This window comes from Podarcis pityusensis (genome assembly GCF_964106645.2).
Source record: "Podarcis pityusensis genome assembly, chromosome: 9".
In the NCBI taxonomy this organism is placed as follows: Eukaryota; Metazoa; Chordata; class Lepidosauria; order Squamata; family Lacertidae; genus Podarcis; species Podarcis pityusensis.
Genome location: NC_138034.1, coordinates 77,306,712 through 77,331,820, shown reverse-complemented (window position 1 = coordinate 77,331,820; position 25,109 = coordinate 77,306,712). Strand labels below are relative to the sequence as shown.

The 25,109-nt window shown below is 52.0% G+C and overlaps 1 protein-coding gene across 1 annotated transcript in view; it reads left to right on the top strand.

The window, feature by feature from the left end:
• The first annotated feature begins 2,234 nt into the window (after positions 1-2,234).
• Positions 2,235-25,109, top strand: part of RAB11FIP5 (RAB11 family interacting protein 5) — a 68,124-nt gene continuing 45,249 nt past the window's right edge. Inside the window, exon 1 of the mRNA XM_081020659.1 lies at positions 2,235-2,736. Within this exon, the coding sequence (XP_080876785.1) occupies positions 2,354-2,736 (383 nt within the window). The 5' untranslated portion in view covers positions 2,235-2,353. The remainder of the gene's footprint in view (positions 2,737-25,109) is intronic.

Below are 25,109 nucleotides of genomic sequence, written 5' to 3'. Positions count from 1 at the left end.
TTTATAATAATTTTAATTAATTTTCCATTAAAAGCATCCAATCAATAACAAATCAAATCATAATCCAATTCCAGAAGAAAACACAAAACAAAACAAAATGCACAAAAAAGACCAAATTACAATCCAGTTACAATTAGTGTTGTGTCAGCTACCCTTTGGAAATACTAATAATAACAATAACAATATTAGATGCAGTGCACCTGAAAATTCAAGGCTGCCACGTCAGTGGTTAACAGTCATAGAATCACAGTACAGTTGGAAGGGATACCCAAGGCTCATCTATTCCAGCCCACTGCAACACAGGGAATCAGTTTGCCTTCTGTTTTTCTCTTGCAATGCTGATAAATAGGCAACATGTATTTGAACAGGATTTGGCTGCCACACATCTCAGGAGGCAAGGAGGGAGCTGGTCTCTTAAAGGGGCTGCGGCAACAGTTTTAAGTCTGCCGCTGGCTCTGCAAATACGAAAAAGGGAGAAGGCTTGTGACACACCCAGGAATGCGTAGCCCGTTTGAGAAGTGCAACATGCATGTGTTTTCTGCGACCTGGCATTGGAGCTTGGGGCATTTCTCTGCTGCCATGAACGTACTCACCCGAGAGGGAGCATTGCCCAATGGCTTCTGCCTTCCCACTGAAAGATCCTCCTCTGGGCTGAAGTCAGTTCACTGTCTCCAGACCCCTCTTGCTTCAGAGGGGCACTGGGCTATAAGCTGGGGAGTCACGTCACAGATCTACCATTAAAATATTTCCCCACAAGCAATTTCTCCAATAAATCCCCCACCTTGGACAAGAACTAGCATAAAAGGGGAATAGTGTAACTGTAGAGGAAATTTCAGCTTCAACTCACAAGACCCTGCATATGAGGGGCCAAATTTTTGCTGCTGTGGTGTGTGGCATGTAGTACTAGGGCTGCAGTTTTTTTTAAAAAAAATTATTATTATTATTATTATTATTATTATTATTATATTGCCCAAAGCAACTTACAACCAAAGGCAGGGAGGAACAGATATTGATAAGCTGGAAGGTGTGCAACAAGCTGATCCAGGGCCTGGAAACCAAGCCTGATGAGGAACGGTTGAAGGAGCTGGGTATGTTGAGCCTGGAGGCGACGGATAGGAGATACGAGAAAGGAGATGGCTCAGTCAGCAGAGCACGACTCTCTTAATCTCAGGGTTGTGGTTCCAAGAACCATGTTGGCAAAAGATTCCTGCCTTGCAGGGGGTTGGACTAGATGACCCTGGTGGTTCCCTTCCAAATCTGTGAATGGTTCTGTTATTCTGTTATAGCTGAAGGGCTGTTCACAGGGAAGAGGGAGCAAACTTGTTTTCTGGTGCTGGGAAGACACGAACTAATGGATTCAAGTTACAAGAAAAGGGAAGAACTTTCTGACTGTATGAGCCAGCCATTCAAAAGTGGAATGGGCTTCCTCGGGAGGTGGTGGCCTCTCCTTCCTTGGAGGTTTTCCCACAGAGGTTGCCATTTGCGAGAGATGTTTGAGCTGTGATTCACGCACTTGAGGGGGTTGGTCTAGATGACCCTCAGGGGTCCCTTCCAACCATCCAGTTCTATGATACTATGATTAAAATACTCCCAGAAATAAATAAACGGGCTTCTCTGTGGCAGTCACTGGAAAGGGCTCCGGGGGCGGCCATCCCACAGAAAGTTTGGCATGTGCCCTGCCCAACCGAGTCTAGCCCAAGCTGCCATTCACCAGGCGAGCCGAAGGAGCGCTCCGCAGTGCCAAGGGGGCTGCCCGGGAGAGCTTGGCTGGGGATCGTGTCCCTCCTGCGCCCCCCACCCCCTCCCACGACAGGCCCTGGGCCAACCCCGCCGGGATTGGGGAGGGGGGAAGAGCCGGCCGCCTGCCAGGGGCCCATCGGGGCTCCAAGCCCGGATTCTGCCAAGGCGCACCAGCGGCGGTCCGCGTTGCATTCCACGGGTTGCAAAGGCGATGGGGGCAACCCGTCCTTTGCATCTCCCCCCGGGGCGGGGGCGGCGCTTGGATCCTGCCCCGGGCTGCTGGAAGGTGGAGGGGAGAGAAAGAGCGAGAGGCGGTGCCAGCAGCCCCCCCCGGCTTGCAAGCGCAGCGTCTGCAGCTGCCGAGCTGTCCGCGCGTGCGACGGGGCGCGAGGAGGAGCCTGCGGAGGAAGGAGGGAAAGAGGGAGGGGAGGAAGGAGGGAAGGAGAGAAAGAGGGAGGGAAGAAGGAGGGAGGAGAGGAGAGGAGGGAGGGCGCGTCTTGGCCAGCAGCGAGCCGAGGAGGCCGGCCGGGCGCCCGGACAGACGGAGGTACGCGGAGCCGCCGCCGCCGCCGCCGCTGCAGAGGCCCGACCTTGCGCGCCTTCTCCGGCGAGGATGAGCCGGGTGTCGTCGGTGGCGGGCGGGGCGCCGTCCTCGCCGCCGTCGTGGCTGCCCAGCCACGTCCAGGTGACGGTGGTGCAGGCGCGGGCTCTGCGCGCCAAGGGCGGCCCGTCGGGCGACGCCTTCGTGGCTCTGCAGCTGGGCGGCCAGAAGTACCGCACGCCGGTGGCGCCGCAGCGGAGCGGGCCGCGCTGGGCCGACGAGTGCGCGCTCCAGCTGCCGCCCACGCCCGGCCCCGACGACGCCGACGACGACCCGGCGCTCCTGCTGCAGATCACCGTCTGGCAGCGCGCCCTCGTCGGCACCGACCGCTTCCTCGGGCACGCCGCCGTCCCGCTGCGCCAGCTGCTCCAGCGAGGCGGATCCCACCCGGACCAGTAAGTGGGGCTGGGATTGGGGCCTGGGGCTGGGATGGGGGGGTAAGGCGACTTGGCGAGGGTGCCCCTGAGCCCGCGCAGAGGGCGCCTCTCTCGCCCGGGGACGGGGAATGGCTCACCAAGGACCAGGACTGGGGCGGGGTGCTTTTCTTTGGGGCGGCAAGAGCGCCTCTGAGCCCGTGCAGAGCGCGCCTCCGACGCCCTGGGGGGTTTTTGCCTGTGGGTCTGCAGTACCCGAGCATGGGCAGAGCGCCGCGGGAGCCGAGGGCGAGGCAGGAGCGCCGCTCCGCAGCCGCCGTCGAGTTTTCCGTTCTGCAGAGCGCACTGCGGGGTTGCGCGCCGGGTGTGCAAATGGGGCGGAGGCAAGGGGGCGGCAGCTCCTGCAGTGGGTCGGGAAGGCCAGGTTGGGGGGGGGGCGCGTTGCATGGACGCCCCGGGTCTCCAAGGCCAAGCCGGGCGAAGTCGACAGCAGCTGCCCCAGCGGGAGAGGCGTCCGCCCGGGTTGCTGCCTTTGCGCTTCCCGGCGGAGGAGAATTGCAGCGTCACTCTCTTTGCGTCCGGTTCCTGCAAGGATTGCTCCTTGCACCTCGCAGCCGCGAAGCCTCAGGGCCTGCTCTCCCCCCCCCCCCGCCCGCCCTCCCGGGACCCTCCGGATGCAACTTTTGGACTGCAACTCCCATCAGCCCCTGCAAGCACATAAGGGGGGGCGCAGTCTGCCAGAGGGGTTCTCTGGGACGCACAAGGCGGCTGGACCCAACCCAAATGCTCTTTTGGCTGAAACTCTCGGCAGGCCTTAGTTTTGGGGGTCCAGTGTTGGAAGATTCCCAACAGAGAGAAGAAAGTCCTGGTTGAGCTGTGGAACTCCCTCCCACTGGAGGCCAGCAACCTAGATGGCTTGAAAAAGAAGATTAGACAATTAATGGAGGAGGAGAGAGGGCTTGCCAGCACAACTAGCCACAGGTGTAGAACATCCACAGCCAGAGGCAGTGATGCCTCCAAACACCAGTGGCTGGGATTTGCATGGGCAGAGTGCTGTTTGGCCGGTGTGCTCCCAGGACGTTTCCGAGCAGAATTCAAAGTGTTGGTGCTGACCTTCAAAGCCCTAAACGGCCTCGGCCCAGTATACCTGAAGGAGCGTCTCCACCCCCATCATTCTGCCGGGACGCTGAGGTCCAGCTCCAAGGGCCTTCTGGCGGTTCCCTCGCTGAGAGAAGCCAAGTTACAGGGAACCAGGCAGAGGACCTTCTCGGTGGTGGCACCCGCCCTGTGGAACACCCTCCCACCAGGTGTCAAAGAGAAAAATAACTACCAAACTTTTAGAAGACATCTGAAGGCAGCCCTGTTTAGGGAAGCTTTTAATGTTTGATGCATTACAGCATTTTAATATTTTGTTGGAAGCTGCCCAGAGTGGCTGGGGAAGCCCAGCCAGATGGGCGGGGTATAAATAAATTATTATTATTATTATTATTATTATTATTATTATTATTATTATTCCTGCCGGCAACTGGGTGGCCCAGGGAGTCCAGGATGCTGGACCAGAGGGGCCATTGGCATCGTCCAATCTTTTCCCAAGGGGTGCTGAGAACGGGACTGAACTTTCCTGCATTTCAGGAGCCCAAGTGCTGGGTTTGGCACCGCGGTGGTCCAGCTTGCCCAGTTTTGTTCTCTCCCTGGCAAGCGCAGCAGCCCCGTCCTCACTTGTGGTTCTTCAGGTCTTCAGAGGGATGAGGGAACATGGCGTTAACATCATGAGAACATAACCACCTTGGAAGACCCTGCTGGATTAGGCCTGTGGCCCTGGCCAGCCCAGCTCCCTGTTCTCACCAGATGCCCCAAAAGCAGGTGCCCCCAACTTCGGCCCTCCAGATGTTTTGGACTACAATTCCCATCACCCCTGACCACTGGTTCTGTTAGTTGGGATCATGGGAGTTGTAGGCCAAAACATCTGGAGGGCTGCAGGTTGGGGATGCCTGCCCCAGAGGGAAACCTGCAAGCGGGATTCGAACACAAGAGCAACTATCCCGTCCTCCTGGGGTTTCCAGAAACGGGGATTCAGAAGCCTGGCTGTCTCTGACGGTGGAGGCCAAGCAAAGCCGTTCTGGCTAGGAGCCATTCATAGCCCTCTCCTCCTCCAGGAATTTGGCCAGTCCTCTTTTAAAGCCACCCAGGCCATCGCTGCTTCTTGTGGGAGGGAGTTCCATAGTCAAACTGTGTGCTCTAACTATGCAACAGACCAAAGCAGCACTGAAGGTCCAGCCAGTCCCGGTTTCCTGGGGTGAGAAAGGCTTCCTGCAGCCGTGGAAAGGCTCATTTTGGGGAAGGAAGGCAGGCGGTGAGCGCGTCTCCCCCTCCTGTCCTGGGGAGGCAAAGCTCAGCCTCCCCCTCCAGCCCCCTCTTCCTGCTGGGGGGCCTGGGGGACTTCCGGTTGATCGCAAAGCCGAGAGCAAGCGGGATCCAGCCCTTAGGGGAGAATCCAGCTTTTCGGGGGGAAAGGGGGGCATTGAGGCCTGAGCTTAGGGGGCTCAGCGTGTCAGCCAAGTGGGGCTCCTGGTGTGCCCCCCAGGCCAGGATCCTTGCATGGCATCTGCTGGGGGGGGGGAGGAATGGACTCTAGACTTGCTGTTGTGGCAACCGTAACCTCGGTTTACGGTGCCATTTGGCGACTGGCTTCTATATCTGAGTTTCTAACCCTGGTTTTAATGTGTTGCAAACCGTTTGGAAATTCCCCCCCCCATTAAAATATAAAGCAGCATAGAAATGAAATTAATAACAACCCCAACTGCAAATTTCGCAGGGGAAAAGGTGCCTAGACATTCCGTTGTGGCCACAATGATAACCTACTTTTTTAAAAAAAGTATTTTTATTAACCAATTTCAACATAACAATTTGTCAATCCTCGTAATCAATTACATTATTTCCCCCCTTTATTCCTCTCCCTCAACCCTCCCTCTCCCCCCCCAAAGACTTCCCTCGCCTCCCATCCCTGATTTTTTTACCTATCTTGTTTTCTGCATGCTATAAAATTGTACATATCCTTTCTTCGTCTATCATATGTTCAACTAATAAATGTGTGAATGTTTATTCCAATGATAACCTGCGCTTAATGGGCCCTTGGTGATTAGCTCCTTTCCAGCCCTGGTGTGGAAGAGCCCTTTGAGGTAGCCTGAGAAAGGCCCAGGGTGGGGCTGCCTGCGGGGCCCGGATAGGACCACCGGGAGCGACCTTCTCCTGAGTCAGGCCCCTGGCTCCATCTAGTTCAGGGCTGCCTACTCTGGCTGGCAGCAGCGGCTCTTCAGGGTTTCCGGCAGGCTCCTTTCCCAGCCCTGCCTGGAGATGCTGCCAGTGGGGATGGGAGAGGGACCCTCTGCTTGCTGCCCCTGAGGCTGCGGCCCTTCCCCACTCTGGGGCACCCCTCACCCGCCTGTAGCCTTCCTGCAATGGGGGCTGTTGAAATAGCCTTTGCTGGTGACTAGCTGAGTTTTGGGAGGTGAAGAAGCTTCCTCTCGCTTGCCTGTCAGCTGTCTAATAATAATAATAATAATAATAATAATAATAATAATAATTTATTTATACCCCACCCATCTGGCAGGGTTTCCCCAGCCACTCTGGGCGGCTCCCAACAGAATACAGTGGTACCTCGGGTTAAGAACTTAATTCGTTCTGGAGGTCCGTTCTTAACCTGAAACTGTTCTTAACCTGAAGCACCACTTTAGCTAATGGGGCCTCCGGCTGCCGCTGCACCGCCGGAGCACGATTTCTGTTCTCATCTTGAAGCAAAGTTCTTAACCCAAGGTAATATTTCTGGGTTAGCAGAGTCTGTTACCTGAAGCGTATGTAACCTGAAGCATATGTAACCCGAGGTACCACTGTACTAAAAACACGCTAAAACATCAAACCTTAAAGACTTCCCTAAACAGGGCTGCCTTCAGATGTCTCCTAAAAGTCAGATAGTTGTTTATTTCCTTGACATCTGACGGGAGGGCATTCCACAGGGTGGGTGCCAACACCGAGAAGGCCCTCTGTATTGGGAGCACCTGTGTTTTGCAAGGGAGATCCGTTCCGCTCCCTCTCCCACCTGAGGAGCCGCCTTGATCCGAAGGGGCGTTTGATGTGCAAAACGGATCGTGGGCGACAGGAGACGGCAGCTCTGACATCCCTTTGGGGAGCTGCTCAAAGACCCGGCGCAGCTCAAAGGAAGACGTTCTCATGACCCAAATACTTTGTGCAGGTTTGCTTCACTCGCACAGCTCTGCCCCAAGGCTGATAGAAATTCTACGCAGCAATTTCATCTTAGAAAAAAATAACGCTGAGTTCTGTGCCTGGTGCCAAATGTTGAAGCTGTTGAGAGGCACATGAGTCCCAACATAGTCTGGGACAGCCTTTCTCAACCTGTGGGTCCCTAGATGTTGTTGAACTACGACTCCCATCACCCCTAGCTAGCAAGGCCAGAGCTCAGGGAGGATGGGAGTTGTAGTCCAACAACATCTGGGGACCCACAGGTGGAGAACCGCTGGACTAGGAGATGCTTTTGGAGCTCAAGTAGCCAAAGGAAGTTGAACCTGCTTTAGCCCTGCACACCTCACTGCAGGAACGTTGTCAGTTTGGTTAGCAAACTGCAACACACAACCTCTTTGGGTCTCTGTGTGTCCCTTGTGTCTTCATAATATCTTAAGGGTCAGGGGCTTCCAGGGTCCTCTTTCGTTCCCCCCAGAGATGTGGAAAGGCCTGTTGGTGGGACCCCCGTGGGAAGGTTTAGGAGTCTGCAAGGCCCACCCTGCATTCAACTGTTTGGGGGCTCCTTGGCAGAGCACCCAGCTTCAGTCCCCAGTGGCAGCATCTTCTCCAGGCAGGATGGGAACGTCACCTGTCTGAAACCCCAGACAGCCTCTGCCAGTCAGTGTCTGGAGGCAGTTGGATGGCAGCTAACGGATTGAGGTTGAATCCTGACAAGACAGAAGTTCTGTTTTGGGGGGACAGGAGGCGGGCAGGTGTGGAGGACTCCCTAGTCCTTAATGGGGTAACTATGCCCCTGAAGGACCAGGTGTGCAACCTGGGGGTCATTTTGGACTCACAGCTGTCCACGGAGGCGCAGGTCAATTCTGCGTCCAGGGTGGCTGTTTATCAGCTCCATCTGGTACGCAGGATGAGACCCTCCTTGCCCGCGGATTGTCTGGCCCGAGCGGTGCATGCTCTAGTTATCTCCCGCTTGGACTACTGCAATGCGCTCTCCGTGGGGCTACCTTTGAAGGTGACCTGGAACTACAACTAATCCAGAATGCGGCAGCCAGACTGGTGACTGGGAGCAGCTGCCGAGACCACATAACACATGTCCTGAAAGACTTACATTGGCTCCCAGTATGTTTCCGAGCACAATTCAAAGTGTTGGTGCTGACCTTTAAAACCCTAAACGGCCTTGGTCCAGTATACCTGAAGGAGCGTCTCCACCTCCATCGTTTTGCCCGGACGCTGAGGTCCAGCACCGAGGGCCTTCTGGCGGTTCCCTCATTGAGAGAAGCCAAGTTACAGGGAACCAGGCAGAGGGCCTTCTCGGTGGTGGCGCCCTCCTTGTGGAACGCCCTCCCAGCAGATGTCAAAGAGACAAACAACTGTCTGACTTTTAGAAGACATCTGAAGGCAGCCCAGTTTAGGGAAGCTTTTAATGTCTGATGCTTTATCGCCTGATGATGATGATGATGATGATGATGATTATCATTAATTCTGTTGGAAGCTAGGGAAACCCAGCCAGATGGGCGGGGTATAAATAATAAATTACTCCTACTACTACTACTACTAGGTGTGCCAGTGGCCTGACTCTGTATAGGCAGCATTGTATGTTCAGAGTCAGTTGTGTTTCCTCTGCCATTGTGGGATCCCAGGTGCCTCAGCCCTGTGTGCCTGTGAGAGTAGATTTGAGGGCTTCCTCTTGGGACCCTCAATGTCCATGTTGTTTGTTCCAGGACAAGTCCTGGAGCCCACCAGCCCCTCTCCAAGAGAGCTGCCGCCTTGTGCTTGCAGTGAGCATAGTGTCTGTGCTGTCTCCCTCACCAGAGTTGGGGGGCCTTGTGTTGATGGGCTAGCCGTGGTCCTTGCCCCGAGCTCATGCAATTCCTCTCTGGCCTAGGCTTCAGCTGGAGGAAGGGCTTAATCCTGGAAGCCATTATTCAGTGGCCTGATCCAGGCCCCCCAAATCTCTCCTTCCTTGGAGGTTTCCAAGCAGAGGTTGGTTGGAGTTTCCTGCATTGGGGTGGGGGGCTGGACTGGATGACCTTTGGGGGTCCCTTCCAACTCTTAAAATTCTATGATTCTGTGTCCAGCAGTCAGCAAGAAGCGTGCGTCAGAGCCAGTGCCCTGCTGAGCAAGCAGCCAGTTGATCGCTCTTCCCTGCCTTGCATCCGGAGGGAGAAACTTTCAAATTGTCTTTATTCCTTCAAAAGGCTTTAAACTCACTTCCTGCCTCCCCACCGCCAGCAATTTTCTCATGGCAGCTATTAATTGGAGGAATGCAGACAAAAACATACGGGCAAAAGCCATACTTGACAAGGCAAAACCCGTAAGCACCAGCCCAGTGACAGATTAAAAACACGAGCTTCTGTTTGTAATGTCATGCATATCCCGGCTTTGGCCTGGGCTTTTAGGGAGGGGAGTGTCTGCATTTTGCAGGGTGGGGCTTGAGGAGCCTGGGTTGGGCAGAGGGGCCCTGCAAAATGCACCCCCCATGCCCTCACCCACAAGTTTGTAGAACTCCTGGCTGCTTTGTCAGCAGACTGGGGTGGAAGTAGGCACGGGTGTCCTTGCAACCCAGCCCTGCTCCTCCGTTCTCTCCTGACTCAACAAAAACAGCTTTCCTGTCGGGTTGGCCTTCCTGCAAACCAGCCAATGTTTCCATGCGACCAGATAATCGCCTTCGTCCTTTGCAAGCAGGTTTCCCCCAGCGCATCTGCCTGGTTCCGTTTTGCGTTCTCTCGCTCAAAACCTACCCTGCATGTGTTTTCCTAGCATACAACCTGTTCCTTTCCTGCCTTGGTAGCGCAGGAGTTTGTCTTGGGTCCTGCTTGCTCCGCTGGGTGTCCTTGGCGTGGGCCCAGCGCCCTCCCTGCACCCCTGGCGTGTGGCTCCCCAGCTGACGTGGGCCTGGTGCGCAGCCTCTGCCTCTTGCCCACCTGCGCGTGAAGAAGGGGCTGGTGGTGGGAGCAGCAGTGCCACTCGGGGAGCGCATCTGTGTCTGGACACAAAAATGTGGGCTTACAGAGTTTGTGCCTGTGAGCTGCCTTGGGATGAAATAAATGGCTTTCAGCAGGTGGAAGCATTGCAGGGGGTTAGACTGGATGACCACATGGGTTCCTGCCAGATCTGCAATTCTCTGAACCTTGAGGCATTTAACTCTCGTATGGGGCTGTGGTTGGTCTCAAGTTGTTGGCCTCCAGTTCCCATCAGCCCAGTAGCTGGAGGGCACCAGGAATGTATTGCTTTGGTTTTTAATTCTGCCTTTTGTCTGTTAAGACCGCAGAGCGTCTCACAGCACATAATCTCATAAAATGCAAAGGCCCCATAACATGGAATTTGAAACCCATATACCAAAAACATCATATGCTGCAGAAAGTGTCCCCAACTCCTGCGTGTGGCCCCCACCCTCCTGCAGCGGCCAAAAGCCTGAGTGAGTAAAAAGGCTTTGAGCTGGTGTTGGCACGTCAAGGGATGGCAGGATGGGGGCCTTGTTCTAGGAAGCGCTTCCGTTCAGCGACAGCAATGCTAGGTTGGCGGAGAGAGCTCTTGTGCCCTGGTCCTGCTGTCGTGTTTCCCACACAGGTATCCAGCTTCCAAATTCGCCAGGTGCATTTTGCACCTGGCCATCGGCCACTTGTGAGCAAGCGAAGATGCCCGGGCGCCCGGCGTCTCCCTCACCTGGAGGCGCACACCTGGGGATCATTGGATTCTAACTGTTTCCACACACCCAACACCCCGTCCTGTAGAATTCTATCCTTTGTGTTTTACCTGCACAATCAGAATGAACTTCAGGAACCAAACAGTCATCTTGGAAAATACGACTTTCTAGCCGTCTGTCCCAAAAATGGCAACTAGGCACTCTACTTTGGCGACTGCCACCCTGGCTTAAGGCACTATTTGGTGCCCGGCTGATATATATGAGGTTCTAATGCAGATATCTGGTTGGCCACTGAGGGAGCAGGATGCTGGCCCTGATTCCGCAGGCTCTTCTCATGTGTGTATCCCATTCCTTGGAGGGGCTTGAGGGGGCTTCTGCTCTGACAAAAGGCCCGAGCTTTGGGGCTGCGTGTGGGGTGATTGTGGAGACTCGGGTGTGTTTGGCCAGGAGGCCGAGGCCTTGGCATTTGGGCAAAGCAGGCTGCTGGCTGGCTGGCTGGCTCCTTGGCGTCTCTTCCAGCTGTGCTGCTGCTGGGGGCTCCTCAGTGGGAGGACTCTGGCCAGGCCTGCTTGCGGGTCAGAATGAAGCTTCAGAGCCGTGACGCTCAAAAGTCCTTCCGTTCTGCCCCTGCGGGGTGGAGGAGCAGGGGAGATGTACAAGGCGATGATAATGTTGCACGCCCAATGTGCCTTCAAGGTCTGCAGCTCCTGTCTGGCTCAGCAGCTTCCGCAGGGATCGCTGGGCTGGCATTTTTGCAGTCAAAACCACAGGAGGGTCTTGGTGTCGCCTTGAAGGCTAACAGATGCAGGGGGGTCCTGGCGCAGAGTTTTGTGCACTGAGCTGTTCCTGGAGACCCCCGGCTTCCCAGCCACCGACCGATGAGCTAATACGCTGGCCTGAATGGTTGAGAAAGTGGTGACCCTTGGGAATCACTTCCAACTCTTTGACCCTGTAGTAGGTATTGTTGGGGCTGGGATATTGTTTAGGGGGTTCTGTTGAGGGGTGGTTGCTATTATTAATTTTTGTGCCTTTGTTTTATATCATGATTTATGTGGAAACCTTCAGTTTGAATATTATGAAAATGATATACAGGTGGTACATGACGCCAGTCAAGCTTGCAAAAATCTATCATTTGCCCGATAATAAATGTTGGAAATGTAAAGAAACTGAAGGTACATTCTTTCACCTTTGGTGGACGTGCCCAAGGATTAAGGCTTTCTGGGAGATGATTTATAATGAAATGAAAAGGGTATTTAAATATACCTTTCTGAAGAAACCAGAGGCCTTTCTTCTGGGCATTGTCGGCCAATTGGTGCCAAAGAAGGACAGAACTTTTTTTATGTATGCTACAACAGCAGCAAGAATACTCATTGCAAAGTATTGGAAGACACAAGATCTACCCACTTTGGAAGAATGGCAGATGAAGTTGATGGACTATATGGAACTGGCAGTAATGACTGGCAGAATCCGAGACCAGGGAGAAGAGTCGGTGAAAGAAGACTACAGAAATATTGTAAAATTAAGGAATCTTAGAAGGATGTTGGATAGAAACTAAGTGGTTTCCAGCTGTAATGCTTTAAGAGATACGAAAAAAAAAGGTTTACAAATGGGTAAAAGCTTAATGGTAGGGATTTGCTGAACTAACAAACAACTGGAATACAAAAAAGGGAGGTACGAGGAGGTCGGGGGAAATAAGTGTAAGGAAGATATGTTTTGGAAAATTAACGTGTTTTTTAATTGTTTTTATTTTGTATGTTTCTTTTTATTCTTCATTTTTTTGTTATATTTTAAAAACTTTATTCTTTTTTCTGTATTTTGTATTTTCTTGTATTTTTATTTTTTGTTTTTGTATTCTTTGAAACTTTAATAAATATCATTAAAAAAAAAAAGAAACCTTCAGTTTGGTTATGTACTTTGTTTTATTTCTTGTTTATGACTACTTTTGTCATGTGTTTTTGTTAGTCTCCTGGAGCACGGCTTGGACCCTGGAAAGGCGGCCTACAAAAAGGTGCTCGTGTGTTTGTGTGTGGCCACAATCCATTCCACCAGATGACTCTGGTCTAGGGAAGCTTCTGCTGTGACCCATTCCCGGGTCCCTCAAGGCCTGCCAGGGACTCTGCGTTTGGTGTGGCTGTGATTCTCCTGACTTCCTCAGTGGGCTAATGGATCTGGTCCACATCTTTCCCCAGCCTCTGTGCCGGGAAAGTGGGACATGCACCTCCCGGCTCTCGCCAGCCATCGATTTTCCTTGGCACACATGCAATGCAATGCGGAATATTTTCTTGGCAGGATTTGCCCCCGGGGGAACCCCTTGCGCTTTAAGTCTCCTGACCGGCAAGGCTCCCGTGGAAAGTGGAGGGCGGTTGCTACCTTGAGCTGGGGGATGATGGCTGAAGTAGCCCCCTCCCCAAATGTGGCTGGTCTCTGCTTGCTTCCTTGCAGTTCCTTGCCCCCCCATGCGCAAGCATCGTAAGCCAAGTATTGATGTGCCTTGACTGCTGCAGTTGATGGCAAAGTCCACCAGATCTGCAGCTTGTTTGAGTCTGGGGGATCCCGAGAGTCTTCGGGCAGAGGCTGGCTCTCTGGCCTTCATCTTGCTAGGCTGGGATGTGCGCACATGCGCTCCTTGCAACCGACCTGTGGGGGCCACCAGATCTGAGTGTGCAGCCTTGCAGGCGACTGTAAAGACAGTGAAGGCCACTTGCAATCATTTGTGAGCAGAAAGAAACTGCCCTTGCAGCTTCCTGGACCGGCAGCCGGGAGGCCTTTCTGGCCAGAGGCCATGGGGCAACTTGTAAGCTGGAGAGGAAGCCCCCTGAGGTTGCTCTTTTAGGAGTGATGAGTTGCGTATAAGTGAAATAAAGTTAACCCCTTCCTATGGGCTGAAGAATTAATATTTAATTAATATTTATGGCATCTGAAGAAGTGTGCATGCGCACGAAAGCTTATACCCAGAACAAACTTAGTTGGCCTCAAGGTGCTACTGGATAATTTTTCAATTTTAATTTTTATGTGTTATTAAAAGGTGTGTCTTACACCTTTTTCTTGATGTCATAATCAAACCTAAGTAACAGCAAAATGCTGCTAGCACTAAAGGAAAGCTGGCGGGTTGGGCAGAGGAGTAATAATGATTCCACCCTAAATTCCTTCTTAAAGGCCACTGACGCTTGAAGAGGGGATGGGAGGGCATTCCACAGTTGGGTGCCACCGCCCTTCATTCCCACCCATTGCCCTTCAGGCTGCTGCAGCTATGAGCCCAGTTTCGCTTGGTGTGGATGAGATCAGTCAGGGATGCTTAATTTGATGGGTGATGTAAACACCTGCTGCATAATGTTACGCGTAGCTGAGCTGAACTGACTTGTTGCAACTGAATCAGGTTGTGCATTCAGCCAAGACAGGACTAGCGCATGTGGTCTCTGCAGGTGTGCCGAGACTCCCTTCATCCCAGGTAGCCTGGCTGGTGGATGGGGGTTTGAGGGGGGAAGCTTTAGTCCAGCAGCTTCCAGGGGGCACCACGTTGGCTGCCCCTGAGCTAAGATGCATTTTGTACCCCCTCCTGAGTCATTGCTGCTTCTCCATAGGTTGTGTGTCTGTGTTTTTAAAGACATGTCTTTTGTGGTTGTGTTATCTAATCAATAACGGGGCGAGCTCCCATTGCTTTGTCCCAGCTCCTGCCTGTGAAAGTACACCAGCGCAAGTAGATAAATAGGTACTGCTGTGGCGGGAAGCTAAATGGCGTTTCCGTGCGCTCTGCCACTCGTCACAGTGTCTCGTTGTGCCAGAAGCAGTTTAATCCTGCTGTCCACATGATCCGGAAAACTGTCTGTGGAGAAACGCCAGCTCCCTTAACCTGAAGTGAGATGAGCGCTGCAACCCTATAGTCGCCTTTGACTGGACTTAACCGTCCAGGGGTCCTTTGCCTTTCTTTTACCTTGTTATCTAATACCTGAAACCTGAGCATTTCTTATGAAATGAGAAGGTGGGATTAAAAATTAACCATAAATAATGCTTCCAGAAATCCTATTGAGTGCATCTGCTTGCTGGGTCTGATCTGGCTTTTTACCCAAAAAATGCATTGTCCATTTTTCTGTTTACACATCGTACGATTTCCATGATACAAAATTTCTCTACAGACTTCCCAACCCAGCACTCTGTGGCCTTCCAGATGCGCCTGACTTTTGCTGCATATTTGTTAATTTTCTCCTTCCTTGGGGCTCTGATCTTATCCTGGTCCTGCAGCAGGGAGCTTACCTGCCTACAGAATGTGCTGGTGGAGCCACGGGGGATGCCCAGGACAGAGATTCTGGTCAACATGCAAGTTTCCTCTCTGCAAAACACCCAGAAATGAGCCGAACCCAGCTAGCACTGCCGGGTGGATCACACCCTCTCCATTCAATTCAGTGAATTGAACAGGGGCGCCCCTGGATGTTTTCCCTCCCTCCCTGTCCATCTGTCCGTGTTGGAGGAGGAGGAGCAAAGCAAACTCTCCCGCTGCTTCGGTCAGTCATCAAAGGGGATTGTTCCGAGTGGCACAGCTGCCCCTCGCCTGGGAATGGAAATGTCATTCTTCGGAGTGATCCCTCTGCTGTGTGCTGCAGATAAGTCGGCCTGGTCTCTGGCCTTGACTGCTGCTGCTGCTGCTGCTGCTGGCACTGGCCCGGCTGCCTCCTTGTTTTGACCCAGCATGAAAGATCTGCAAACAGGCTGCCCGACTGGAGCTTGGCAGGCAGAGCCCAGCTGTGTCTGCAGAGAGGAGGACGGTTCTGGCTTTCCATCTCCTCCTCCTCCTAATGGGGCTGTTGGGCAGACTAATGCACTTCCTGTTTCTCATCTTGCAAAATGAGTCTGGCTGGCAGAGCCGGAGAAGCAGCCGAAGCCCAACTCGCTTATTCCCCTCGCGTGGCGAAGGGCTTTGTCTGAACTGTCAAGAAGATGGATTGAGTCTCCGCGTTAGGGAGAGCTCCCTAGGAGCACTTTGGAGGCAGGAGAAGCAGCCTTTGCCGCCTCCTTGGGAGGTTTCCGAAGGGCCAGGGCTTCTCATGAGCATCGGGGTCCCTTCAGAATCCGAGGGTCCAGGCGCATCAAGACCAGCGATGCTTCCCTCCTCCCTTAGGGGCCCAGACTTGGAGAGAGGGATGCAGGGACCGCAGCCAAGCACATCAGTTGACATTCGATGAACGCAATAGTCCTCTGGCAACGAGGACCACATGGAGTGTGGGGTGGGTGGGCCCCAATTTGCACCTTGCTCTTACTTCTGTGTTGGCAGGAGCAGCTGATCCTTGCAGGGTCTGGGATGCGTTTGGACTCGGCCCTGAAGAAGCCGCTTGTTGCTTCCTCACCCTGCCTACCGTATTTTTCACTCCATAAGACGCACCTAGTTTTTAGAGGAGGAAAACAAGAAAAAAATATTCTGAGCGAAACAGTGGATGTATGGTTTTTGTGGATCATGCTCTGGCCACAGACATGATATGTGATTTGACGGTGAGTTTGGGGTAGCCCAATGCAAAAATCCTGAGGATCCATGTGGATCCGTGCTTTGTAACCACGTTTTTGCACCATTGCGGCCCCACGAAACAGTGGATGTCTGGTTTTTTTGGTGCAGGCTATGTGATCTGATGGAGAATTTGGGGTGACCCAGTGCAAAAATCCTGAGGATCTATGTGCTTTTACCTCCCCCCTTCCAGGCGGCCTCCTTTATCGCTAGAGTCCCTTATCTCCCCTCCTGATCGCTTGCTGATCAGCTGCTTTGTTTCAACACCCCCTTCCCTCTTTCTAAAAAAGAAAGCACGATCTGCTTTTTGCCCCTGGGCAATTCGGCTCCAGGGACCACACATTCACTCCATAAGATGCACAGACATTTCCCCTTACTTTTTAGGAAGAAAAAGGTGTGTCTTATGGAGGAAAAAATATGGTAATTCTCTGCACCAAAGTCTGAATTTTCCCCAGCAAAAAGGACTCTGGTTTTTTTTTTTGGAAAAGTAAGGTAAAGGTAAAGATAAAGAGACCCTTGACCATTAGGTCCAGTCTCGGACGACTCTGGGGTTGCAGCGCTCATCTCGCTTTACTGGCCGAGGGAGTTGGCGTACAGCTTCCGGGTCATGTGGCCAGCAGGACTGAGCCGCTTCTGGCGAACCAGAGCAGCGCACGGAAACGCCGTTTACCTTCCCGCCAGAGCAGTATCTATTTTTCTACTTGCACTTTGACGTGCTTTCGAACTGCCAGGTTGGCAGGAGCAGGGACCGAGCAACGGGAGCTCACCCCGTCACAGGGATTCGAACCACCGACCTTCTGATCGACAAGTCCTAGGCTCTGTGGTTTAACCCACAGCACCACCCACGTCCCATTTGGAAAAGTACTTTTCAACATTTGTTTCTGATTCCTTATGTTCTTATCCCCAAGTCCCCCAGCCTTCGCTCCTTTTCACCCCCATGATCTGAACAGCTGCATCAAAGACCCCCCCCCCGCCAAACACTGGGCTCCTCATCTCTCCCTGTTCCCATTTCAGGCCCTTCCTGCCTCTGGGGGAGATGGAGGGCAGCCCTCCCTGCGTCTGGGGCCAGGGAGTCTGGCTTGCTCCCCTCAGCCCTGCCTGGGGGGGCGCCCTCCGTGGCCCCTCCTGTTCCTCTTTCCTCCTGCTGTTCAAAGGCAGGCTGCCCCCCCACTTTCCTTCCTCCTGGGGTCCCTGCAGGAGGACCCTGTGGGTGTCGCAATCGCCCTCTTCCTTGCCCCGCCTGGGCGGCTGTGGTGCAATCTTTGCACGGGGACGGAGGCTGCTGCAAGACCTCCTTTCCGACTCTGTGGGCAGAGAGGTTTCCTGGCGCTGTCGAAACCCACAACCACCCAGCGAGATCTTGGGGCGAGGGAGGGAATCGGCGCTGGGAAGCCTTTGAGCCACTTTCCGTCCCAGGAGGGCTCCTGGGATTGCTGCTGCCAGGAGGGTCTTGAGATCTTCCAAATGGGGGCATTTTCCTTAGCTGATGCCTCAGCTAGGGTGGGCATCCTTGCTGAAGGGTTAACCCTCTCCTCCCCTTGTGGTGGGGAAACTTTCTGTTTATTTTTACTTAAAAAAAGAGAAGCTTTTAATTCAGTTTTTTGCAAAAGAGCTGAAGGGTTAACTTGAGCCCAGGGGCACCTGTGTCAGCACCAGAGCTCCAGACAGAGCTGGCGTTCTAGGAGACCTGCACGTTCCTGGGTTGGACTAGATGACCCTTGGAGCCCTTTGGAGCTACAATTCTAATTCCCTCCCGGTATGCCCCACAGAGGACCTTAAGGTCCATACATAGCAACACCCTAGAGGTCCCGGGCCCTAAGGAAGTCAGATTAGCCTCAACCAGAGGCAGGGCCTTTTCAACACTGGCCCCGGCCTGGTGGAACGCTCTGCCTCATGAGACCAGGGCCCTGCAGGATCTGATTTCTTTCTGCAGGGCTTGTAAGACAGAATTGTTCCGCCTGGCCTTTGGCTTAGAATCAACTTGATCCCCCTCCCCTCTTTCCTTTCTCCTTCTGTGATGGAACTCCTATTTGGGGACTTCCTGGCTTTTTTTCTGGCCCACGTAGGACCAGTCTGGATAGTTGGCCTTGGTGAAAACTTGACGTTTTCATCCCCAAAAAAGTTTTTGAGTTTCCACTGAAATAAGGCTGCATTTTAATGTTTTTATGTTGTATTTTAATCTTGTTTTTTAATCTGTATTTCAATCAATTGTTTTTATATTGGTGTTAGCTGCCCTGAGCCCAGTCTTGGCTGCGTAGGCAGGGTATAAATAAAATTATTATTATTATTATTATTATTATTATTATTATTATTATTACCCCATCCTCATTTGCTGGCTCCCTGGAGTGGAAAGCACACTGACTAGGTGCAGGTGGCATTTTCTTGCACGGGGGTTCAGTTCCGTGGGTTCCACAAAACCCCCGTATTACCCAAACCTTTGGAGCCCTACCCCGTGGCTAGTGGGTGAAGAGGGAGACCCCCCTCTCTCCCCCTGGGCATGACAGTGACGCCTAGGAGGTGTAGTTGGGGCTGCTCCCCCCACGCTCCCTTCTCATAGGCGGCAAGTCGTCGCTTGATGTCGCCACCAGCTGGTGATGGCACAGACCTGCACCAGCGTCTCTGGGGAATCTGCGGCTGAGACTTCCGCATTTCAGGGGGCTGGAGTAGATGATCCCTGGGGTCCACCCCACCTTTGAAATTTTATGATTCTCTGCTCTCTTTTTTTTTAAATCATTTTTATTGATTTTCAAATAAAAAACATCCAATTAATATATCCAATCGTAATACTCCAGTAAAAATAAAAAATTAAAATAAAAAATTAGAGTCCAAATTATAATTATTCTCTACTCTCGATTCGTGTCCTGCCTCCCTGCTGTGGCACTGGGTAGATCTCAGTTTAAGAATCCTTGGATATAGTGGTACCTCTGGATATGAACGGAATCTGTTCCGGAGCCCCGTTCGCATCCAGAAGCAAACACAACCCGTGTCTGCGCAGGTCATGATTCGCTGCTCCCACTCCCGCGCATGACGTCATTTTGACCGTTTGTGCATGCGCGAGTGGCGAAACCCGGAAATAACACATTCTGTTACTTCCAGGTTGCTGCGGAGCACATCCTGAAAGTGCTCAACTTGAAGCATACCGTATTTTTTGCTCCATAAGGCGCACCGGACCATAGGGCCTACCTAGTTTTTAGGGGGGGGGAATCCGCTTCTCCCAGAGCTTCTGGGGCTGTCAGAGGAAGCCTGGGAATACCCCCCCCAAACCCCAAAGAGCACAGAAGCCAAGACAGCTAGTGGGATGGATCCCGCTCGCTGTCTTGGCTTCCTCTTTAGCCGCGGGGCTGGGGCGGGGGAAGCCCGAGCTTCCGCCGACCCAAGCCCCCAGAACAGGTCAGGGAGCGGCGGTCCCTTCTCCCTCCTGGGGAAAAGCCCGCAAGAGCCGCGTGAAGCTTGTGTGCGGCTCTTGGGGGCTTTTCCTGCCTGCCTCCCCCCTGCATTCGCTCCATAGGATGCACAGACTTTTCCCCTTAGTTTTTAAGAGGGAAAAAGTGCATCCTATGGAGTGAAAAATACGGTATTTAACCCAAGGTATGACTGTATTTTCCTCTTATCTCATGGGATGTTGACTTCCTTGAACACACGAAGCCCCCCACTAAGGTGGACAAAGGCCTGTTGTGCAGGGACTGGGGGGGGGGATGATGACCTCCACCTGCAGGGCCAACCTTTAGCAAGTCCTCTTCTGGTGGGTGAGGGGTCCTGAAGAGCAGCCCCCCTCTCTGCAGGGGCTGATAGGGAATGTTCAGAGGCAAGTGGACGCCGTAGTTTTCTCTGAATGCCGGGGAATTGCAAGTGCGGAGAGGATTCTTGTGCTGATGTCTCTCTTGTGAGTTTCCCACGATGGGCATCTAGTCCGCTGTTGTCAGAACCAGATGCTGGACCAGAGGGGCTGCACACATCTCTCTCCCTCTCTCTCTCTCTCTCTCTCTCTCTCTCTCTCTCTGCAATTCTTCCAGGCCTCTCCTCTTTGCCTTGTGTGTGTGTTTGTAACTTGAAGCCTGTGAAATCATCGGCTGCCAATGCTTGGCATCCTCTTCAGGGCATTCCAGGCCCACCAGGCCGGACTCTGCTTCTCCCCCTTCCTGGCATTTCCTTTGGGCGCTCAGGGCCGCCTGCCGTGTCACCTTCTGACGCCGGTGCAGCACCTTATTCCGCAGGTGCGTCCCGCTTCCCGCTGTGCCCCCCTCACTCCTCCTCGGGGGGTTCATGCAAAGCGCCACTTTCCCACGGCGCCTCTCCTCCCCGTCATGTTTGGTGCTAAGCTCCAAAGCCCAGGCATGTGAGCAGACAATGGGCGGCTGTTCAGGGCTTAAGGCACTTGTGCGTCGGCTCCGGGGGGAGGCGGGGAGGGGCCCCCCCCAGACTCAGAAGGGGGAAGCCCCTCGCCTGTGCTCAGATGATGTGTGTGTGGCTTGGAGGCTGTGAGCCCCTGGACATTGCCGCAATGGCCTTGGGGGGGGGGCAATTGGACCCTGTCTTCACCCGTGGGAGAAGAGTGTGCCTGTGTGTCTCTGTGGGAGTCTGTGTTCTTGCTGTGTGGGCTGCTGCTGCTGTTGCTGCTCTAGATGTGATTTCTGCTGATGGCAGGAGAAGGTTTGCAAACTGTAGGAAAGAGGCAGGCCTCTTGGAAGGAGGAGGAGGAGGGGGCACCAGGGGGCTGCGACTGCAGAGGAAGGGTCTTCTTCCTGTGAGGCTTGCAAGACTGAAAAAGGTGCTATGATGCATATATGGTGGAATTGTTTAAACATCAAACAGTTTTGGGAAACAATATATAATGAAATGAAAAAAAATGTTTAGATATTCATTTAGGAAAACATCAGAAGGTTTTCTATTGGGAATAGTACCCCGAAGTCTAAAGGAAGAAGACAAGACATTATATTTATACGCAACAGTAGCCGCAAGGCTATTGATTGTGAAAAATTGGAAAAGTGGTACTATACCGACAAAAACAGAGTGGCTTGCCAAATTATTGGAGTATTACAATATATCCAAAACAATGGGAGAAATCGGAAGGATCTCAAAAGAGAAGATAGATAAGGAGTGGAAGGTGTTTAAAGGATACTTGCAAAATCATATTGAAAAATCAGAACTCCTATTAGAATAAACAAGTTCCGTTATAAGTACTGAAATGCTAAATAAGATGGATAACAATGTGTAACAGAAAAAGAAGTAGAAAATTGGTTTAAAAGTGTGTGAAAGAAAGTAATAGAAGTGAAAGAAATTGTAATTGAGTAGATTGGAAGTCTAACACAAGTAGGAAGTACCTGTGGGATTGAGGGGGGTATGTCTGAATATTTTTAAGGATTGTATGAAATGTATATTTGTAATATGTATGTATTAATGTTGAATTATTTTAATAGTAAAATATTTGTGTTTAAAAAAGAGAAAAGAAGGGAGAGAGGCTCCATCCAGCCTTCTGCTGGGCTCTCCAAGAGCGTGTGGGAGTTTGCAGAAAGACTCCCTGGAATGCCCTAGAGGCCGGTCTGCTGCCTCCCTTCGCCCACCAGCAGCTGCCGGCTGGGTGTGCTGCAAGCGCCCCTCCCTTCCTGCCCCCCCTTTCTGCTTGGACTAAGTTCTGCTCACTGGCGTAAGGAGCCTGCGCACTTTGCTCTGAGGTCAGCGGTTGGGTTTTTTTGCTGAGAGCAGCATATTTCGGCAAGGAGGGAGGGGGGTGGGCCAGCAAGCGGGGCTTCCCCCTGCCGCTGGAAACTCTCCTCCAGCCCCCACCCCACCCCAGTCTGCCTTCAGAGCAGTCCGGCGGAGCTGCCCCTTCAGTTTCAGACTTCTCCCACTGTTTGAGGGCACAGGAGAAGGTTTTTTGGGTGGTTGTTTTTTGAGGACCCAGGGTTTGTTTCCGAACTCTGGCTGTGTTCAGATGTCAGGCTAAAGCACGGTTCATCGCAGGGGGTTGCTCAGTCCCGCAGGGGGTAACTTGAAGAAGCAAAGATCACCCGTGTCGAAGCGATGATTCTTCAACATCAACTTCGTTGGACTGGTCGTGGTGTACGGATGCCTGATGATCGTCTTTCAAGCAACTACTCTATTCCAAACTTAAAAATGGAAAGCATGATGCTGGTGGTCAACAAAAGAGGTTTAAAGACTCTCTCAAAGCAAATCTAAGAAAAAGTAGTATAAACAACAATTGGGAAACATTGGCCTGTGAGCAATTGGAGAAAATTATTTTTATTATTATTATTATTATTATTATTATTATTATTATTATATACTCCACCCATCTGACTGGGTTTCCCCAGCCACTCTGGGCGGCTCCCAACAGAATATTAAAAACACAATAAAACATCAAACATTAAAAACTTCCCCAAACAGGGCTGCCTTCAGATGTCTTCTAAAAGTCAGATACAGTGGTACCTCAGGTTAAGAACTTAATTCGTTCCGGAGGTCAGATTAGTCCCCTGAAACGGACTTTGGACATGCCTGCTCTATTGTATTTATCTCGAAGTCTTCCCGTTAATTTTGCCATTTCGTCGTATTCCATCGGTTTTCCTTGCCGTTCTTCTTTAGTTGGTATTTCAGTACTTTTCCGTCTTTGTGCTAGCAATGTCCTCGCCGCGGTTGCAGCATACATAAACAGTTTTTTTCTTCTCTTTCGGGACGGGAAGTTCTGCAAGGTGCCGTCATTACGTGGCCAGGGCTGCCTTATCTGTCTGTCCGTCTGTCTGTCCGTCTGGCTGCCTTCCCCTGCCTGCTTGCCCACCCCCTGCAAGTTCTGCCTTCATAGGCGAAGTGGGGGGGGGGCAGAGGGCGGACTTGAGAGTCGGTTGTGGGATCACAAACCTGCCTGTCTTCCCTGGCTGCCTGGCCCTGTCCTGTCCTTTGCCCAGGCAGGGGGCCAAGACGTCCCAGGGACCTCCGAGCGAAAAGGAGCTCTAGGTGTTTATGCCAAGCAGAGAAGCGGGCACAGGGAGGGGGCAGGGAAGACCCCCGCAGTGCTGCTCCTGGGGCAGAGGGAATCCGTAGAGGGACACCTGTTTCTGCCTCCCCCCAGAGCTCTGCAAACTGGGATCTGTTCCAGGGTGGATTCGATTCAAATCGGTTTAAATCACGAGTCAGAAGGCTTTTTTTTTTTCTTACAGAAAGACTCATTCTTGCTGGTAGAATCTTAATATTGACAAACAGATGAAGGTTTATTATTTTTGGAATAATAAATGTTCAGCGTAGTTTTTACAGTTATATCAAAAGTTACTGATTTGGTATTAGAAATACATAGACAGATAATTATGAAATTATCGTGGGGTTTAATAAGCTAGCTATATTTGGACGGCTTTTCTGCTATACTTTATTAGAACGAGAAAAATAATCATTTCCTTTATAACAATTTATTTAACTGAAACAATAACATTACAGCATAAGTAGCCATGTTTGTTAACTGATGTGGTTAAACAATTAAAAAACAACAACTTAGACTGAGTTTTAGCACACATGAAAAACTTAAAACAAACCCTTATTTCCTGATGACCAGCCTTTGGACCATAATGTAACTTAAATAGAAAATGATCTTTAGAAAGATTTTTCGTGCAAAAGCATTTTACTGTATTTTAAAAATCTGATTTAAATAAAAAAAACCCCATTGCTTTCCCCCCACCCTGGTCTGTTCCCAGAAGCACCCATCCTGCCAGAGCCGAAGGGGAGGCAGCAGGTGCCGTGGGGGGAGAGAAGAGAAAGAGCCCCCCCCTGCCAGACAGTTGTTGCCTCCAGGCCTGGAGGAGACCCTGTTCCAAGCACTGCAAAACCGCCCCTCATCCCTCCCACCCCCTTTGGCTTTTGCAGGCAATGCAGCCAAACTGTCACATACGGAAAGCAATTCGTTTGCAGGGTTTTATTATTTATTTGCAGGGGTTTATGGTTTGTTTGTGGGGGTCGATTCCCTTTCAAGAGGGTGTTTGCCTTGTTGGGGCGTCTGAGCCGGGCCGAAGTCCCTGGGGGCAGCAGGCCAAGGCTCCATCCTTTGGGGGGGGGCTAAAGGTCCAGAGGGATGGCAGTTTTCTTAAACCATGGGTAGGCAAACTACAGCCCGGGGGCCGGATCTGGCCCAATCGCCTTCTAAATCCAGCCCACAGACGGTCCAGGAATCAGTGTGTTTTACATGAGTACAGTGGACGCTCGGTCGCGAACGTGATCCGTGCGGGATGTGCATGCGTGGGTTGCGATTTGTCGCTTCTGTGGATGCGCAGAGCACAGTTTAGCGCTTCTGCGCATGTGCGACCGCCGAAACCCGGAAGTAACCTGTTCTGATACTTCCGGGTTTCAGTGGTCCGTCAACTGAAAAAACGCAACCTGAAGCGTCTGTGACTTGAGGTATGACTGTAGAATGTGTGCTTTTATTTAAAATGCATCTCTGGGTTATTTGTGGGGCATAGGAATTTGTTCATTTTCCCCCCTTCAAAATACTGTCCGGTCCCCCACAAGGTCTGAGGGACAGTGGACCGGCCCCCTGCTGAAAAAGGTTGCTGCCCCCTGTCTTAAACAACTACTGTATTTTTTGCTCTATTAGACTCACTTTTCCCCTCCTAAAAAGTAAGGGGGAATGTATGTGCGTCTTATGGAGCGAATGCAGGCTGCGCAGCTATCCCAGAAGCCAGAACAGCAAGAGCAAGGATTGCTGCTTTCATTGCGTAGCAATCCCTCTTGCTGTTCTGGCTTCTGAGATTCAGAATATTTTTTTTCTTGTTTTCCTCCTCCCAAAACTAGGTGCGTCTTGTGGTCTGGTGCGTCTTATAGAGCGAAAAATACGGTAAATCAAATACCTGCCTGACTTTGCGTTCCTACTGCCGGTGCCTGGTGGGTGTGCTTGTTTTCTCGAAGGGACGGAACCTGGATCTAGTGTGTGTTTTGCACCTGGAAAGACCTGAGATCTGTCTGTAATGAAAGAAGAAGAAAAGGGGGGGGGGGATCTGGTGTAGCTGCTTTTGGAGAGAGCTATGT